Raw genomic sequence first — 19,389 nt, 5'->3', positions numbered from 1 at the left:
GAAATGTAATCTCCAGGGTTGGAGGTGGGGCCTGGTAGGAGGTGACTGGATCATGGGGGCGGATTTGTCATGAATGGTTTAGCACCATCCCCCTCCTTGGTGCTGTCCTGACAATCGTGAGTGAATTCTTGCAAGATCCAATTGTTTAAAAGTGTGTGGCACCTCTCTCTCTCCATCTCTCTCTCTCTCTCTCCCCCCCTTCTCCCTCTCTCTCTCTTCCCCTCTCTTCCTCTCTCTCCTGCTTTTGCCATACGATGCACCTGCTCCTCTATCTCTCTCTCTCTCTCTCTCCCCTGCTTTTGCCATGCAATGCACCTGCTCTTCCTTTGCCTTCCGCTATGAGTAAAAGCTCCCTGAGGCCTCCCCAGAAGCAGAAGCCACCAGCTTATTGTACAGCCTGCAGAACCTAGAGCCAATTAAACCTCTTTTCTTTAAAAACTACCCAGCCTCAGGTATTTCTTTACAGCAATGTGAAAACGGCCTAATAGCACCACGACGCTCATCTAACGCTCACATTTTCCCGGAACCACCGTAGGTGTTATCATTCAATTTAGGAGACAAGAGGGTGGAAGGTGAGAGAGCTTCATTAATCTGGTCTTCACACAGTCGGCTGCAGAGAAGTAGGGGTTAACGTCTCCTCTCTGGGGGCTCTCCACGGCCTGGCACTGAGCTGGGCATTGGAAGGATCGCCTCTGCAGTCCCAACACAGGGCCCCCCAGTCCTGCACCTCCAAAGCCCAGTGTCTCCAACAGCGATATCATCCGTGTGGCCAGGTAGTGTCTGCATTTCAGTCAGGAGGATGCATATCCGTCCCTCCCAGTCTGCCTTGACAGAAGCAAAGTGAAGGTGGTGTCTTCCCTGGCAACACTGGGCTCTGGCCTCTCGCTGGAGCTTGTGTTTAGCTTCTCTCCCCTGATACTCGTTCTGTGTGTGCCTGAGGGTTGCTATAAGCCATTGTGCTGGAATTACCCACAGCTTCCTTTGTTTCTGAGAGCACCCACCCTGGTTCACTTTTCTCTTTTCCCCCGTCACCCTGGGTCCCCACTTCCCTGCCCCTCCATCAGCACCGCTGCTGGTTTCTCTCCTGATTTGGAAAAAGAAGTGAGAATTCTTGAGACACTGGTGGCAGGCGCAGAAGCTGGGGAGTGGGGTGGTGTGAGACCAGGGCCATCTGCGCTGTCTGCAGCCGACCTGTGGGTCTGCACTTGGCCTTCGGTTTCAGAACTTTCTTCCTCAGTTACCCCTTTTCCCTTTTTATTTGCCATAAATAATGTTTTTGGCCTTACAAAAAAATGCCACTGTGTATGATCGCTGTTAGTCTGATCTGTACAAAAACCCGCACACGAATGTTTATGGCAGCTTGACCCACAATTGCCAAAAACTAGAAGCAGTCCAGATGTCCTTTAGGAGGTGAGTGGATAAGCAAACCAGGGTATGTTGGAAAATGGAACATTATCCAGCGCCAAAAGGAAACACGCTTCCAAGCTGTGAAAAGGCCCGGAGGCACCTTCCGCACATGCTGCCATGTGAAAGAAGCTGGTCTGAAACACACTGTGTGATTATAAGATTCCAGCTCTAGAACATTCTGGAAAAGGCCAAACTACAGAGACAGTGAAAGGGTCAGCAAGGCTGAGTGCGGTGGCTCACGCCTGTAATCCCAGCACTTTGGGAGGCCAAGGTGGGTGGATCACCTGAGGTCAGGAGTTTGAGCCCAGCCTGGCCAACATGGTGAAACCCCACCTCTACTTAGTTGGGCGTGGTGGCGCAAGTCTGTAATCCCAGCTACCGGGAGGCTGAGGCAGGAGAATCACTTGAACTCGGGAGGCGGAGGTTGCAGTGAGCCAAGATCGTGCCACTGCACTCCAGCCTGGGTGACAGAGAGAGACTCAGTCTAAAAAAAGAAAAAAAGAAAAAAAAAAAAAGGGTCAGCAGCTGCCAGGCGCTCAGGGATGAAGAGCGGCACAGAGGAGCTCTCGGGCAGTGAAGCTGATCTTTATGATACTGTGACAGTAGATACAGGACATCTGGCATAACTGACAGAATGTACAACACCAAGCATAAACCCTCATGTAAGCTCCAGACTTGAGGATCACTGTCGGGTACAACTCCAGGCGTAAACCCTCGTGTAAGCTCTGACTTTAGGATCACTATTGGGTGCAACACCAAGCATGAACCCTTATGTAAGCTCTGGACTTTAGGATCACTGTTGGGTACAATACCAAGCGTGAACCCTCGTGTAAGCTCTGGACTTTAGGATCACTCTTGGGTACAACACCAAGTGTAAACCCTCATGTAAGCTCTGTACTTGAGGATCACTATTGGGTACGACTCCAAGTGTGAAACCTCATGTAAGCTCTGGACTTTAGGATCACTGTTGGGTACAACTCCAGGCATGAACCCTCGTGTAAGCTCTGACTTTCGGATCACTGTTGGGTACAACTCCAGGTGTAAACCCTTGTGTAAGCTCTGACTTTAGGATCACTGTTGGGTACAACTCCAGGTGTAAACCCTTGTGTAAGCTCTGACTTTAGGATCACTGTTGGGTACAACTCCAGGCGTAAACCCTCGTGTAAGCTCTGACTTTAGGATCACTATTGGGTGCAACACCAAGCATAAACCCTCATGTAAGCTTGGACTTTAGGATCACTGTTGGGTACAACTACAAGCATAAACCCTTGTGTAAGCTCTGGACTTTAGGATCACTCTTGGGCACAACACTAAGGGTGAACCTTCATGTAAGCTCTGGACTTGAGGATCACTATTGGGTACGACTCCAAGCATGAGACCTTGTGTAAGCTCTGGACTTGAGGATCACTACTGGGTACGACACCAGGCGTGAACCCTCATGTAAGCTCTGACTTTAAGATCACTGTTGGGTACAACTCCAAGCGTAAACCCTCATGTAAGCTCTGGACTTAAGGATCACTATTGTGTACGACTCCAAGCGTGAACCCTCATGTAAGCTTGGACTTTAGGATCACTCTTGGTTCACTGACTGTAACATGTCCTACGCTAAAGCAAGATATGACTAATGGGAAACTGGGGGAGGGGTCAATATGGTAACTCACAGAACTTCTATTCAATTTTCTGTCAGCCTAAAACTGCTCTAAAAAATCAGCTCTGCTCATTTCACAAAAGGGAGGCAAGGGAAGAGGAAGTTCTGCTTTATAGAGACATATCAGCTACTATAAGAAGAAAAACTGGTTCATAAAATTGCCATTTGGCAACAACCAGGAGAGAACTGATTCCATAATTCTGCTTTAAATTTTAAGATTGAAAATAAGAGGCTGGGCTCAGTGGCTCACGCCTGTAATCCAAACACTTCAGGAGGCTGAGGCGGGAGGACTGCTTGAGCCCAGGAGTTTAAGACCAGCCTAGGTCACATAGGGAGACCCCCATCTCTACAAAAAACACAAAAATTAGCCCAGAGGCTTGTCGTCATGAGAATATTTCAGAACATTCATAAGGTAACTGTGCTACCGTCTCCACGGATCAGGCTCCCAAGCCGTTTCTACTCAGTTCTGGGAAACATGGTCAGGTCTTTCTCCTTTAATTATGCTGCTTCACAACGGCTCACAACAACTATGGACTTTCTGCTTTGGTACTGGCCTAATCCAGAATTCCAGTGGCAGAATTCCAAGTATGGTGGCACGTGCCTGTAGTCCCAGCTATTCAAGAGGCTGAGGTGGGAAGATCAACTGAGTTCAGGTCAAGGCTGCAGTGAGCTGTGATCGTGCCAGACTGGGTGACAGAGTGAGACCCTGTCTCAAGAAGAAGGAAGGAGAGGGAAGGGGAGGGGAGAGGCCAGGCGCGGTGGCACAAACTTTGGAAGGCCGAGGCTGGTGATCACTTGAGCTCAGGAGTTTGAGACCCACCTGGGTAACATGGCAAAATCCCGTCTCTATAAAACATAGCTTGGTGTGGTGGCACATGCCTGTAGTCCTAGCTACTTGAGGGGCTGAGGTGGGGGGATCACTTGAACCTGGGAGGTCAAGGCTGCAGTGAGCTGAGATTGCATCACTACACTCCAGCCTTGGTAACAGAGGGAGACCCTGCCTCAAAAAAAAAGGAAAGGTGGGGTGGAAGGGAAGGGAAGGGGAAGGGAAGGGAAGGGGAAGGGAAGGGGAGGGGGAGGGGGATGGGGAGGAGTAATGATTTCTGTCAAGGCCAAAACCAAAACAAAATAAACCCCCAACCTCTATGTGTGGTCACCATCTCCCTGGGTGACGCAGGGAAGTGTCCCATAAGGAAGCATGCACACATTCTGCCCTTGAGCACCAGACCCACCGGGGCCCTGTCCCAGGCCCTGACCCCGCGAATCTCTGCCTTTGCTGCAGACCCTAGAACGCCTGTCCTTAACTATGTGCTCTTTCCCAGGAGCCACTTATCGGGGAATGATGACAGCAGGGGTTCCTGTGTCTTCTCTGGGTTTCGTCTTTGTCATCAGTAAACCGGCCCAGGGGCTTGTCATCGTGGGAATATTTCAGAACGTTCGAAAGGTAACTCCGTGCTACTGTCTCCACAGATCAGGCTCCTGAGCTGTTTCTACTCAGTTCCAGGGAAAGTGGTCAGGTCTTTCTCCTTCTTTAATTATGCTGCTCCACAACGGCTCACAACAACTATGAACTTTTTGCTTTGGCACCAGCCTAATCCAGGATTCGAGTGGCAGCAGTTTTAACTCCAGGCAGGACCCAGAGAAATTGCTGCTTACCTGTTTCAGAGTCTGCACTGATGTGTTTTAGCAGTGAATTGAGAGTCTATTCTGGAATAACAGTCATCTCAGAACCCTTAAAGTCGAGACATTAACAGTCTGGTGAAGGAAGCCAGGGGGAGGCCTGGCTTAGGACAGGGGCCAATTACAGGGGGCACATCAGGAAGAGAGATGCAGAGCAGCTCAGAGGGGACGCCCAGCCTCCTTCTACTGCTGGCCAGGCCAGGGCGAGACAGAGAGCCACGCTGCCCAGTCCCCCGCAGCAGCATCAGAAACAGCCCTGGACGAGGCCAAGATGAAGACATAAGCGGCTCTGCCAGGGTGGTGAGAGCCACGGCCAAAGGCTGCCTCCAGGGAGAATCTGGGTCAGCAGCTCAGGAAGAAGGCTGCCCGTGGATGTGCCCCAAGGCTCAAGGTCATGCTCAGGAGCACCTGGGTCCATTTACTTTCACAGCCTCAGATGGAAAGGGCTCATGCCCTCACAGAGCCGGGAGCTGGCACAGAGGCCATCATTGAAGAGACGCTGCCACATCAGCGCAGCACGAGACGCATCCACGTCAGGGAAAGATGGTCGGCCGGGGCCCTCCCAAGCCTCCTGCAGACCTGCACGCCCTCCATCGCACCACCATGCCTGAGCTCAGGCCTCTCTGCTTCCCAGCTCAGCTCCTCTCCTCCCACTGCCTGCCCCACAGCTGAGGGCCACTGCAGCTGCCCACCCACCCTCCAGATGCCCTGCTACCCACCCCTGCCCACAACATGCCCTTGTCCCCATCACTCCCTTCCCTTCTCCTCCTCTCCAGATGTTCCTACCATCACAAGCCCAACCCAGCCTCCTGCTCCATGCCACCAGCTGAAACTGCCCAGACCTCCAGCAGAAGCCCAGCCTTGTCCACGTCACTGCCCTGCAAGCAGACTCCCAGGTTTCCCTGCCTCATGGAGGATCGGCGCAGGGCCTGGGGCTGCTCAGCTGTAGCCAGGCACTCATCTTCCTTCTCTCCCCCTACCCCCGGGGGCACTCTGTCCCCTCTGAGCCACGCTCATGCAGTCCTGCCTCCTGATGTCACAGGCATCAAAGCTACCAGCAGCCACAAGCCCGTGCCGGCTTCTCCTGCTGCTCACAGTGAAGCCTAAGGGACACAGACAATTGCTAAAAGGCAAGGACAGTCCCCCGGCAGTGCTCAGGTAGAGCTGTGCAAGCTGGATCCACACCCAGCGGGGCCCCCCCAGCGTTCAGAGGTCTGAGGGGGCTCCCACAAATGATGAGAAAGTGGCATTCTTCGGTTGACAAACACATTTGTTGTGTATTTTATATTTTTGAGGTGTGACACCAGTATGTGATGATGGCACTACACCATGCAGGGGCCAGAAGCAGGGCTGGCACACTCAAGACAAGAGGGGAGGGAGTCCAGGAGGAGTATTGCCAGCCCAGGACAGCCCACTTGAGGGGGCATACTCTGAGTTGCATGGAGACCCTCACCTCCACCACTCTTGGTTCTCCAATAGGACCTAACCTCTGCCTGCCAACTCCAGCTGGTGCTGTGCTGGCAAGAGACTGTCACCTGGGGTGACAGTGCCCACACCCAGGGACAGTGGGTGATGTCTGGAGACACTGTTGGTTGTCACAACTAGGGGTTGCTATTGACACTGAGTGGAGGTGGGGGCTGCCACTGAACCCTATGATATATAGGATGGCCGCGCTGCAAAGACTCACACACTCATGGAACCACCAAGGGCCTGGGCCGTCTTTCCCGACTGATGCCCAGAGGCCCGCACTCATGAGGAATGTGGTTTCCAGCAGAGGAATAAGATGCGTGCATGCAGATGCCCATCTGTTGGGCTGCCCGTGCCCAGCGGGAGGTAGAAACACACATCCTCCACCTTTACAGACATACATGTCTGCAAAGATCCGTGTGCGCAAGGCTAGCACAACACATGCGTGTCATCTGCTCATTCATTCACTCATTCACTTCCTCAACAATTCTGCACCGAGCACCTACCATGCTCCAGGCCCCGTGCAAGATGCTGGGGGTGCCCCATGGACAAGACGGGCTCAGCCCCTTCTGAGAAGCCAGAGGAGAATGAGAATGCACCTTTAAACACCAAGCAAAACCAAGTAAAACGTAACTGCAGCGTTATTCATGGGTAGCCTGAGCAGCGGGCTGGCCTTTTCTATGCTTCCGTAAAGCCTGGTAAGGTCTCCTCTAGCAAGTGCCCACCTCCAGTCTCCAGGTCATGGAAATTGGGATCCAGGCCTCGGTCCAGCATCTTGGTGATCTTCTCCACTGAGCGATGCTGAATGTGATCCATGCATTTCTTCAGATTGGTCTAGAAGGAAAAACAATACAATTCAAACATCTTGATAAGAAATGTCCCAACCTGAGCAACAAAGTGAGACCCCGTCTCTACAAAAAATAGAAAAATTAGCCAGACATGGCTGGGCACGGTGGCTCATGCCTGTAAACCCAGCACTTTGCGAGGCCGAGGCGGGTGGATCACGAGGTCAGGAGATTGAGACCATCCTGGCTAACAAGGTGAAACCCCATCTCTACTAAATATACAAAAAATTAGCCGGGCATGGTGGCGGGCGCCTGTCATCCCAGCTACTCGGGAGGTTGAGGCAGGAGAATGGTGTGAATCCGGGAGGCAGAGCTTGCAGTGAGCCGAGATCGCGCCACTGCACTCCAGCCTGGGTGACAGAGCAAGACTCCATCTCAAACAAACAAACAAACAAACAAAAAAATTAGCCAGACGTGGTGGCACACGTGATTCCAGCTACTCGGGAGGCTGAGGCAGGAGGATCACCTGAGCCGAGACTGCAGTGAGCTGTGTTCATGCCTCTGCACTCCAGCCTGGGCAACAGAGCAAGACCTGTCTCAAAAAAGAAAAACAAATGTCTTTCCAGGCTCTGGGAAAGTTCCTGACTGGTGCACTCGGGAGACCCACCCTCACCAGGGTGCACTGCAAGCCCTGAGGCTCCTGGAGCTGAGGCTTTTGGAATCACAGGCTGAGCACAGTGTCTGGCATGTGGCAAGTACAATCAGCCTGTCCTGGATGAATGTTTAAAATCCCCTCACTGTTCACCATCCTAGTGCTACGGACTTAATGTGTGTGTCCCCGCAAAATTCGTAAGTTGAATAATCTCCAATGTAATAGTATTGAGAGGTGAGGCCTTTGGGAGGTGACGAAGTCAGGAGGGTGAAGCCCTCGTGAATGGGATTAGTGTCCCTGCAAAAGAGGTCCCAGAGAGCTCCCTCGCCCCTTCCTCCACGTGAAGACGCAGCAAGACGATGGCTATCCAAACCAGGAACTGGGCCTTTGCCAGATGCTGAACCTGCCGATGCCATGATCTCAGACTTGCAGCCTCCAGAATGGTGAGAGACACACTTTTGTTGTTTATAAGTTACCCAACGTATTTCATAAAAGCAGCGTAAATGGCCTCAGACACTTTGCTGAGAGCTACGGATGTTCCTTTGCTTTCGGAAGAGACAGCTGGGCCGCTGAGCACTTTTCAAATCTCCAGTTTCCAGGGCCCACTTCCCGCCTCCATCCCCAGGGAGTGAGGCCCGTGGATTGGTACTTAACCCACTTTTTGGTGAACCCCGTGGCCACACAGGCAGAAATAGCGATGCCTGGTCCCCAAGTGGCTCAAGGTGAAGCGCGGGACCCATTTCCTGTGAGGTCATGATGGTCCGCAGCTCAACCTGATGGGGTGGGAACTTTCCCAGCCTCTGCCAGCCTCACTGTAAGAAAAGCCATGATTCTCTGCCCATCCACAGCCAGCCAGGGCTGTCTGAGCAGGACTGCCGGACTTGGCACCCCTCCACCTGCTGCGTCTAACACTCCTCACCAGCCTAATTCTTTGCCCCTACTCCGTACCTCTATCAAAACACACAGAAGGGAGACAAAGGTGGCTTCTGACACAGCAGGTTCCTGGGCCCTTCAGCCTCCTGGCACGGGCGGGATTTCCACCTGCCCATTTTTTGTATGTTTCAGAACTAGAACTGACCAAATGCCCTCAAACACATGACCTACACGTGGTGTCACTGAAAACCTGCATTGCTATTTACAAATCAGCATTTTTAAAATTCACAAATACATTTTTATCTGTACATCAAAGGGTGATAAAAAACAAAAGCCAAAACCCAGAAGCACCCAGATCTTGCCGTCTGAATACTGCTTTCCAGGCAAATTCCAGGGCAGAGGCAGGGGAAGTATAGGAAGAGCCCAGAGCATATTGTGCCAGAAAGTGGCTGGTGTGTCAAGGATGGTGGGGACACACCACACGGCAGAACACCAGAGGAAGGGCAATTGCCAGCCACATCTGGACAACTTGAGCACAAAAATCAATAATGATAATGACAGATTAGAACTCAGTGAGCACAGTAAGAATCCCGCCGGGCACAGTGGCTCACGTCTGTAATCCCAGCACTTTGGGAGGCTGAGGCGGATGGAACACCTAAAGCCAGGAGTTTGAGACCAGGCTGGCCAACATGGCAAAACCCCATCTCTACTAAAAATACAAAATTAGCCAGGCATGGTGGTGCGTGCCTGTAATCCCAACTACTCGGGAGGCCGAGGCAGAAGGATCACTTGAACCCAGGAGGCGGAGGTTGCAGTGAGCCAAGATTATGCCATTGTGCTGCAGCCTGAGCAACACAGCAGAACTCTGTCTCAAACAAACAAACAAAAAAGAATCCTTGCATGCATCTGATATAAGGAGGGGCAGCAAAACAAAAACTGAGAGGATCCTGCTGGCTGAGAAAGCCATTGGTGAGCTCGCAGCTGCAGGGGAGCTCACCTGGAGAGCATCAGGGCCCTCAAAGGAAAGGGCTTCAGGCAGCTGCCCGGACTCTCCACCCCATGCTCTGCAGGGAGTGCTATTGGGCTCTCCTTAGGAACAGCACCAGGGGCCAGGGGCCGGGACAAAAGCCTCATGGGTATTACAGATTCCTCCTCCTGTCAGTTAAGCAAAGTGCTCCACCCACACACCCTATGCCTCAGCCCCCCCTCCACACCTCCTCCTCGACTCGCACACTACCCTGAAAGACAGCAGGGTGTTCATGGTGTGGATGTCGTATCTGGGACTCTGAGCTCAAGGCACAGTGCATTCCGCCAGGTTCTGAACACTCCGTGCAACGCCCCTGCTGCTCACCTGCAGTCTAACTTCACTGCAGTTTATGTCAACAGAACTTTAAGAAGGTTTTTCCTGAAGCAACAACAGCAGAACACTAATAGGGGCTCGGCATGGACCCTCTTCCCTCCACCACGCCGGGTGTCCAGATCCCACTCTCTTCAGAGCTGCCGCTTTTGAACCTTCCTGGAGCAGTCAGTGGGATCTGCCCCCCTTCCCCGAGCACCCACGGCCACACCGAGCAGCCCCTGCTGCCTCCCAGGAGGGTCTCCGCAGTGTGCACCGTGAGAGCCAGTCTGCCTGTACATCCCAGCCCGGCCACATGCCACGCCAGGTACACAGCAGGTGTCCCTGGAAGAGGAGCATCTAAAGATAACACAACAAGATAACAAGGAGGACGCCGCCCGCGTAACGCATAAATAACAGCCCGTTCCTTGCATACCTTCGTGTGGAGCTTGGCCAACTGTTTCTCATCGAGATTGGCTTGTTTATACACCCGCTTCTTGTATCGAAACTGGCACAGAAAACAAAAAAAAAAAAAGAGAAAACAAGTCAATACTTCGCATAGTTGTTCAGAGGGAAAACAGGCCTTTTCCTTGGCTATGTCACAGAAGACAGGGAACCCCACAGCAAACTCTTCTAGTTTTAAATAAATGACTGGTATTTGCACCCCAGAGCCTACAACATCCTAAGCGTCACTTTTGCCAAGATTCTGCAGCAGTTTAGCTAAAAAGCCATATAAAGAAACAGGAGCAAGGGGAAGGGAAGATCCTGCAGGTGAGAAGCTGGGAGGTCTCCCACCCGGTGATCAGCTCCCCAGCTAACTGAGTGGTTACGGTTCCTCCCGGAGGAATGGATCAGCCCTTGGCAAGGCATGTTTGGTAAATGAGGATGCTGCTTCAAACACCAGGTTTTTCCCCTACATTGTCCACCTTTGTTAAAACACACCCTAGAAGCTTGGCCTGGGAAAGGCCCCACCTCCTGTACTCCTGCAACCTCCACCCAGATCGCTGAAGCCACTGTTTTCCCCTCCAAACAGCAGCTCCTCCTTTGAACTGGAAATTACATCACTGCATGGACCGAGGAGCATGTCTTCCTCGGATGTAGGGAGTAAGCAACATTGTCGGAGCGGGCTTGGTGGATCTCTAAAATACCTCCTCCCTCCCCCAGCCCCCCGCCCAGCTGGAGATGCTGCAGAAGGTCTGGGAAGGACGCTGAGCATTTAGGAGTCACTGGAGTTTGGAGCTGGGACCTCTGTTCCAATCCCAGCCCTAATGCTCTCAACTCACAGAGTTAACTCAGGGCTAGGCACTTTCCCATCTCACCTCAGTCTCCTTATCTGCCCCATGGGGATAATAGCACCCACCTCCCAGAGTGGCCTGAGCACTGGATGTGAGCTTCCTGGCACAGACCTGGCACTAGACAAGTCCACTTTATCTCTCCCTCCTTACTGCCCTTGATGCCCTCACCCTGCACAGTTACACATGTGCTCAGAGCCAGCAAAAACTGCCCCTGGGTAAAATGACGGTGCGGGGCAGGCGGCAGGTGAGCTCATCCTGAAACTGAAAGTCGCATCTCACAGAAAAGCTTCCAAATAAACAACCCCAGTCTCCTTTCTCCACCACGCCAAACAAAATGGCTATTTGACAAAAGACAAAATTCTTGTGCACAGACTGATACTTGTAGGGTTTTGTTTTCAAGTGCCAAAATAAACCAGCTGTGAAATCAGAAAGTTCTGTGAAGTGCAGGCTGCACAGAGTTTGGGGACAAAGTGCGCTGGTCAGAAGGGCACCCATTCATTTCCCAGAACAGAGCAGGCAGGAGGAGCTACAGGCCCATTTTAGAATTTCCACCTCTGATTCTAGATTCCAGGACAGCAGGTTCTGTGCGGCCATGCCCTGGGACCAATCACACCTCTGGTCCAGATTTCAGAAGCCACTGAGAATGATACCAGGTGCCTTCTCAGGCTCACGATCATGTGGCTAAGCTTAAAAGTCTCAGGGAATTCAATTCCACAGGGCCCCTTTCCAGATATAAAACAATCCGCTAGGGCCCATAGCATCTCTGGGCAGGAGGATAAAGTACTCAAGGGTAGAGTGTTTATTCCAGAGTCATAAACATTTATAGCCCGTGGCTACAGAGGACACCGGCTCAGGACCACAGACCCTTTTTCTTGCTATTTCTCCAACATTTCATAAGCAGTCCACCATATTGTGCTGAAATTATCTGAGGCAAAGAGCCCAGACTGATGCCCGCCCCTAATGTGTCAATCCCTGAGCCAATCTCAGCCTTTGCAGTGGGTCATGCAAAGGAGATGAATAAACCTAAGTATCGGCAACAATTTTGGCCAGGCATGGTGGCTCACACCTGTAATCCCAGCACTTTGGGAGGCCGAGGCAGGTGGATCAACCTGAGGCCAGGAGTTTGAGACCAGCCTGGCCAACATAGTGAAACCCATCTCTACTAAAAATGCAAAAATTAGCCGGGCGTGGTGGTGGGCACCTGTAATCCTAGCTATTCAGGAGGCTGAGGCAAAAGAATTGCTTGAACCCAGGAGGTAGAGGCTGCAGTGAGCTGAGATCACACCACTGCACTCCAGCCTGGGTGACAGAGCGAGACTCGGTCTCAAAAACAAAACAAAACAAAAAACAAAGTATCAGCAACAATTTCATGACAATGAAACCAGAGCAGCAGCTTCAAAGTCAATTTGGGGACTTGTGGATGGCCAGGCTCACAACGCACACACTGCTCCATGAACACTTCCTCTGGGCCTCACAACCACGCCCAGATATCACTACTAACATTCAATGTCATGACCGGGAATCTGGGGCTGAGAGAGCATGGGTGGCTGGCTCGAGGTTGCACAGCTGCAGGTACTGGGGCCAGATGTAGAGGAGACTACCAAATTCTCTGGTCTTCTTGCCCAGTTTTCCTGCCGTTATGGAAATGATCAGCCCCTGAAATGAACTGCGTGGATTTACTCTTCCTGGTCCATCACCTCCCACTGGTCCGTGGGATCAGAACCTTGACTTTTCTGTGCCAGAAAAGTGTCTGGTCCTTAGTTGGCCCTCAATGACAATTTTTTTTCCCAATGGATACCCATATTACAGATAAGCAAACTGAGGCCAGGACAGCTGAGTGATTTGCTCTAAATCACACAACTTCCAAGTGGCATCTCATCTTTTTCTCCACCAGAACCCCTCCCCTGAATCTGACACATGGTCCACACTGGGGATCCCAATAACCTCAGCGTCAACGTCACAACAGAACAGAGAAACGTGCAGACGCGGCATCACCTTAGCCCTGGGTGGGCGTCCATGACATCTCGGGCTTCAGAGGAATCTCTAGTCACTGAGTAGAGAACTCACTTAGGTTGCTCAAGTGCCAGCTGCAAATACACACGTGCAGCCTCTTGCTGTTGACTAAGCTAAAGTCAGTGCAATCACTGAATGATGCCAACATGTTTGCAGGAGTAGAAATGATCCGTTTTTGGCTTCTCTTAACTGATGTAACCCAACACATATACACTGCAGGAAACAATGCCTGTAAACTTGGGGCGTAGCAAGCCTGGGTCAGACAGGCAGGGACGGGTCGTGCATCGCGTGGAAATGCGTAGGGCTGCCCCGTCTTATAGATCAGCCACTTCTGGAGGGAGGCCCAGGAGCTTGTAGCTGTTGACAGCAGCTCAAAGAGACTCGGTCACCCGGGCAGGAAGCAGAAGTGAAGCTGTGCTGTTGAGAACAGCTGGATGGTCACAGCCGCCCTGCTACCCAACGACTCAGAGATGAATTGGAGAATGGTATGGTTTGAATGTGTGTCCTCTCCAAACCTCATGTTCAAATGTGATCCCCAGTGTTGGAGGTGGGGCCAGGTGGGAGGTCTTTGGGTCCTGGGGCGGATCCCTCCTGAATGGCCTGGAGCCCTCCCCATGGTAGTGAGTCAATTCTCGCTCTGTTAGTTCACAGGGGAGCCAGGAACTACTCCTCCCCTGCTCACTCTCGCACCCCCTCTTGCTGCCTAATGCCTGCTCTTGCTTTGCCTTCTGTCATGAGAACAAGCTCCCTGAGGCCTCGATGCTGAGCCAATGCCAGCACCACACTTTCTGTACAGCCTGCAGAACCGTGGGCCAATTAAACCTCTTTTCTCTTAGCCGGCCTCAGGTTTTTTTTTTTTGTAGTTGTTGTTTTAGACAGAGTTTCACTCTTGTCGCCCAGGCTGGAGTGCAATGGCACCATCTTGGCTCACTGCAACCTCCACCTCCAGGGTTCAAGCAATTCTCCCGCCTCAGCCTCCCGAGTAGCTGGGATTACAGGCACACAGGACCACACCCAGCTAATTTTTGTATTTTTAGTAGAGACGGGGTTTCACCATGTTGGCCAGGCTAATCTCGAACTCCTGATCTCCGGTGATCCATCTGCCTCGGCCTCCCAAAGTGCTGGGATTAAAGGCATGAGCCACCTCACCCAGCCAGTTGTTTCTTTATAGCAATGAAAGAACAGACTATTGCGAGGAATATGATGTAATTTAAAAATTCCTTCTTTGTGCCTGACTCCTGGCAGAGTTCCTAAAACCCTTGGAATGTCCTCAGTGATAAGAGTATCTCTGGAGCACTAATGAGATGACTCTCAACTCCCAGGTAGCTTCCAGGATGGGGGCTGGTGGCCAGAAGGATCAGACCATGACTCTAGGGTCAGGACTCCCAGTCTCTCTGCTGACCGGCAGGATGGAGTCCAATCACCATGGTCAGTGATTTCATCCTATGTAATGAAACTTCCATAAAAATCCCTCAACAATGGGGCCTGGGGGCTTCTGAGCCGGCAAACACATCCACGTGCTGGGAGGGTGGTGCACCCCCAACTCCACAGGGACGGAAGCTCCTGCATGCTGGGCCCTCCTGACATCGCTCAGTGCACCTCTTCATCAGCTATGCATTTGTATACTTTGTAATAAGCCGGGGGTAGTAGTTAAAATGCCTTCTTAGGTTCTCTGAGCTGCTCCAGCAAGTGATCGAACCCCAAAAGGGGGTGGTGGGAACCCCTAGTTCACAGCCAAATGGGACAGAAGTGTGGGTGGCCTGGGGACTTGATGTTTATGGAGGGCAGTCTTATGGGACTGCGCCCTTAAACTTGTAGTTAGTGTCAGAATTGAATTAATTCTTGACATCCAGCTGGTGTCTGGAGAGGTGGAGAAGGAAAATACACCACCCATTAGGTGCTGGAAGGGAAAAATGTAAAACCCCTCAGAGAAGCATGGGGAGGGAGCCCCGTTCTCCATGCCCAGGGCCCACAGTCCTGGTTATGAAAGCCTGAATCAGACCCATGGTTTATTATTCACAGCAAGATTTCTCTCCAGGGATTCTTTGAATCTGTAGTGAAAAAAAAATGTATAAAAGTTGTACAACAGTGTGAGATTCATGGCAAAATCAGATGCAACCTTTTATTAGTCCATTTTCACACTGCTATAAAGAAATACCTGAGACTGGGTAATTTATAAAGGAAAGAGGTTTAATTGACTCACAGTTCCATATGGCTGCGGAGGCCTCAGGAACATTACAGTCACAGTGGAAGGTGATGGGAAAGCAAGCACCTTCTTCACAAGGCAGCAGGAGAGAGAACAGCAAAGGAGGAACTTCCAGACACTTATAATAAAACCATCAGATCTAGTGAGAACTCACTTACTATCATGAGAACAGCATGGGAAACCGCTGTGATCCAATCACCTCCCTCCCTCAGTACATGGGGATTACTGGTCCCTCCCTCAATATGTGGGGATTACAATTAGAGGTGAGATTTTGGTGGGGACACAGAGCCAAACCATATCAAACCTCAAGACCCCAGACCGATTTTTAAATGTGGGGAGAATTTCCCAATGCAAATGGGATTGGTCTCACCCCACCACCGTGTCTCCCCCACCCACTACGGCATCCAGGCTGTGACACAACCACAGTCCATGCACCGTGGGCTGAAATATACCTCCAGGGAAGGAACGCCCTCGCCCACGGGCTGTGGGTACTCGCGCAGGAGCCGCTCCTCATCCAGGAACTTGCCGTCGCGCCCGTTACTGGCCGGCTGGAACAGGCCGTAGTTCAGGACATCTTTCAAACTCTGGGTTAACGTACACAGGATCCGCTGCTTTGCAACCCACACCGTGGCGTCTGGGTTAAATCGAATGCATTTCTGCCAGGAAGGACAAAGACAGCTGCTGAGTGACAGAGGACGGTACCTGAGTCACCCACGTGGGGCGCGTGGTCAGAGAGGCAAAGCTGCTTCCACCCCTTCCCGACACTTCCTCTGAGCAGTGAACCCACAGCTTTTCACGATGAAAAATAAAGCCTACTGGTTGCTGGGACACAGACATTTGGTAAATATAAAAGGGAAAAAGGAAAGACTGAGGCATTGGTCTCTTTGGCCTTGATCTCACCATGGACTCAAATCTCCAGCACTGGCCGGGTCTGGCGGCTCACGCCTGTCATCCCAGCACTTTGGGAGGCCAAGGCAAGCAGATCACGAGGTCAGGAGATCGAGACCATCCTAGCCAACATGGCGAAACCCCATCTCTGCTAAAAATACAAAAATCTGCTGGGCATGGTGGTGCGTGCCTGTAATCCCAGCTACTCGGGAGGCTGAGGCAGAAGAATCGCTTGAACCAGGGAATTAGAGGTTGCACTGAGACGAGATTGCACCACTGCACTCCAGCCTGGCGACAAGACAAGACTGTCTCAAAAAAAAAAAAAAAATCTCTAGCCCTCACAGTGTCTTCTTGGTCATCAATGACCACCTGTCGCCTCAGGGCCCTCTCTCACTTGCATGGCACTTCTCAAACTCCAGCAGTTTGAAAAACACAGGTCACAGACCCCACTTATGTCTCCCTAACAGAATGTCTGATTCAGTAGGTCTGGGTGGGACCTGAGAACCTACATCTCAGACAAATCCCAGGGTGCTACTGCTGCTGCCCTCCTGGGGAACACACATTCAGAACCACAGCCTGCGCATATTTCAATGTGACTTAATTTTGACATGGATCATTCTTTAGCATTTCAGATTCGGTGGAAGCCTTGTCTTATAACCACGCTGACGAGAAAGTTTTCATACTACCCACGCTGACTCTGAACACAAAAGCTTTAAAAACGCAGTCATCACCTCTCCCAAAGGACACAGGAAAGCAATTACGGAAAAATGATTTGATGGAAAATCAAATCAGTTGCCACGAGAGTTCATTTTTGCGAAGTTAAATAGCGTCAACAGGGCCTGCAAACCAATCACAACACTTCAAACACATAATAGCACCTCTGAGGACTGAAATAACAACAACTTGGTCACGTTCCCAGGTCCCCTCTGTGAGACTCACCAGTGAGCCAGGAAAGGCAAAGGCCAGGCAAATCCACTTCTACCCATGACTTCTAATTTTTGTTGAATTAAAATTATATTCTACTGAACAGCTGTCAGCAGGAGCTCAATAATTCACTTTGTCACTGTCAAAGTGTTCAGAACAAAAGGAAGTTTGATTGAATATGAGACTCAAACAAGTTCTCTATCTGAGGATTCTGAGGATTCTGTGGGTTTGTGCCCAAGAAAGCAAAAGGCCCTATCATCTTCCCAAGACAGCCCGAGGGTAAGTTCCTCATCGCTGGGAAAATGATCCTGGGACTGCCAACAGGAGGCTGGGTTCAGTGGGTGGCCAGAGTCCTCCCTGCCAGGAAACCTGACCCTGTGCACAAAAGCTCCTGTTTCTCCCTTCCAATGTCAAAGCCTGAGCTCACGTGTGGCTCTCAAATCTCCCCACAGGGCTGTGAGGCTGGGTGGGGGCAGTTGTTTATTCCAGAAAGATTTCCAGACCCGCACCCTCCCCCATCCTTGGCTGAGCAAGGACTCTCTGGAAACTCCTGGCACAAGAAAAAAGCTGAATCAGGTGTGACCAGGTGGGGCCGCTCACTACTCACCCTTCAGTCTCAGGAATCCTTCTGGGCCCCTCCAATTCAAGCTCCAACATCCACAGAGCCCATGGCTCCCTCCCTGACACCTGCAGAGAAGCTTCAGCCAAGGGGAAATTCCTTGGAGGAGCACAGGGCTCCAAATCGCCTCTCAGGGGACTTCTGTGCCACTGCAGGTGATTGCAAAGATGGGTGTCCACCGTCATTTGTGGACAGGGTGGGGATGCTATGTCTGTGCAGCACGGGGGCCAACCCCACAAAACAAGAACCATCTGCTCCAGAAAATGCTAAGAGCACCGCCTTGAGAATCATCTAGAAGGAGCAAGAGCTCAAAGGTCGGAAAGCCTGGGTTTGCAACCTAGTGGGAGACACCAACCTTGATTCCTAGGGAAACCCACCCACCCAGCAGTCCTCTGATTCCCCCGTGAAAATCAGAGCCACTACTTAACTTCAGGGCTGCTGTCAGGATCAAATGGAATATAAATAAGACATGTTGTTATGGGCTGAACTGTGTCCCTCTAAATAAATGTTGAAGTCCTAACGCCCATACCCTATGAATGTGATTTATTTGGGAATAGGATCTTTGCAGATGTAATCAAGTTAAGATGAGGTCATACAGGAGCAGGGTGGACCCTAATGCAATAACTGTGTCCTTACAAAGTGAGTAAATCTGGACATTAACCCTTTGTCAGATGGATAGATTGCAAAAATTTTCTCCCATTCTGTAGGTTGCCTGTTCACTCTGATAGTAGTTTCTTTTACTATGCAGAAGCTCTTTAGTTTAATCCCACTAGTCTATTTTAGCTTTTGTTGCCATTGCTTTTGGTGTTTTAGTCATGAAGTCCTTGCCCATGCCTATGTCCTGAATGGTACTGCCTAGGTTTTCTTCTAGGGTTTTTATGGTTTTAGGTCTAACATTGAAGTCTTTAATCCATCTTGAATTAATTTTTGTATAAGGTGTAAGGAAGGGATCCAGTTTCTTCTACAAAGAAGTTAAACAAATTTACAAGAAAAAATCAAACAACCCCATCAAAAAGTGGGCAAAGGATATGAACAGACACTTTTCAAAAGAAGACATTTATGCAGCCAACAGACACATGAAAAAATGCTTATCATCACTGGCAATCAGAGAAATGCAATCAAAACTACAATGAGATATCATCTCACACCAGTAAGAATGGCGATCATTAAAAAGTCAGGAAACAACAGATGCTGGAGAGGATGTGGAGAAATAGGAACGCTTTTACACTGTTGGTGGGAGTGTACACTAGTTCAACTATTGTGGAAGACAGTGTGGCGATTCCTCAAGGATCTAGAACTAGAAATACCATTTGACCCAGCGACCCCATTACTGGGTATATACCCAAAGGATTATAAATCATGCCGCTATAAAGACACATGCACACGTATGTTTATTGTGGCACTATTCACAATAGCAAAGACTTGGAACCAACCCAAATGTCCATCAATGATAGACTGGATTAAGAAAATGTGGCACATATACACCAGGAATACTATGCAGCCATAAAAATGGATGAGTTCGTGTCCTTTGTAGTGACATGGATGAAGCTAGAAACCATCATTCTGAGCAAACTATCGCAAGGACAGAAAACCAAA

The 19,389-nt window shown here is 50.7% G+C and overlaps 1 protein-coding gene across 3 annotated transcripts in view; it reads right to left on the bottom strand.

Moving 5' to 3' along the window:
• SHANK2 (SH3 and multiple ankyrin repeat domains 2) overlaps positions 1-19,389 on the bottom strand; it is a 694,542-nt gene that overhangs the window by 546,999 nt on the left and 128,154 nt on the right. For all 3 annotated transcript variants that reach the window (XM_054524157.1, XM_054524158.1, XM_054524159.1), the window contains 3 exons: positions 15,815-16,018; positions 10,285-10,356; positions 6,928-7,036 (listed from right to left, as the gene is read on the bottom strand). In XM_054524157.1, coding sequence (XP_054380132.1) covers positions 6,928-7,036; positions 10,285-10,356; positions 15,815-16,018 — 385 coding nt within the window. The remainder of the gene's footprint in view (positions 1-6,927; positions 7,037-10,284; positions 10,357-15,814; positions 16,019-19,389) is intronic.

Source organism: Pongo abelii, chromosome 9, assembly GCF_028885655.2.
Source record: "Pongo abelii isolate AG06213 chromosome 9, NHGRI_mPonAbe1-v2.0_pri, whole genome shotgun sequence".
Classification (NCBI taxonomy): domain Eukaryota; kingdom Metazoa; phylum Chordata; class Mammalia; order Primates; family Hominidae; genus Pongo; species Pongo abelii.
This window is presented reverse-complemented; position numbering and strand designations above follow the sequence as displayed.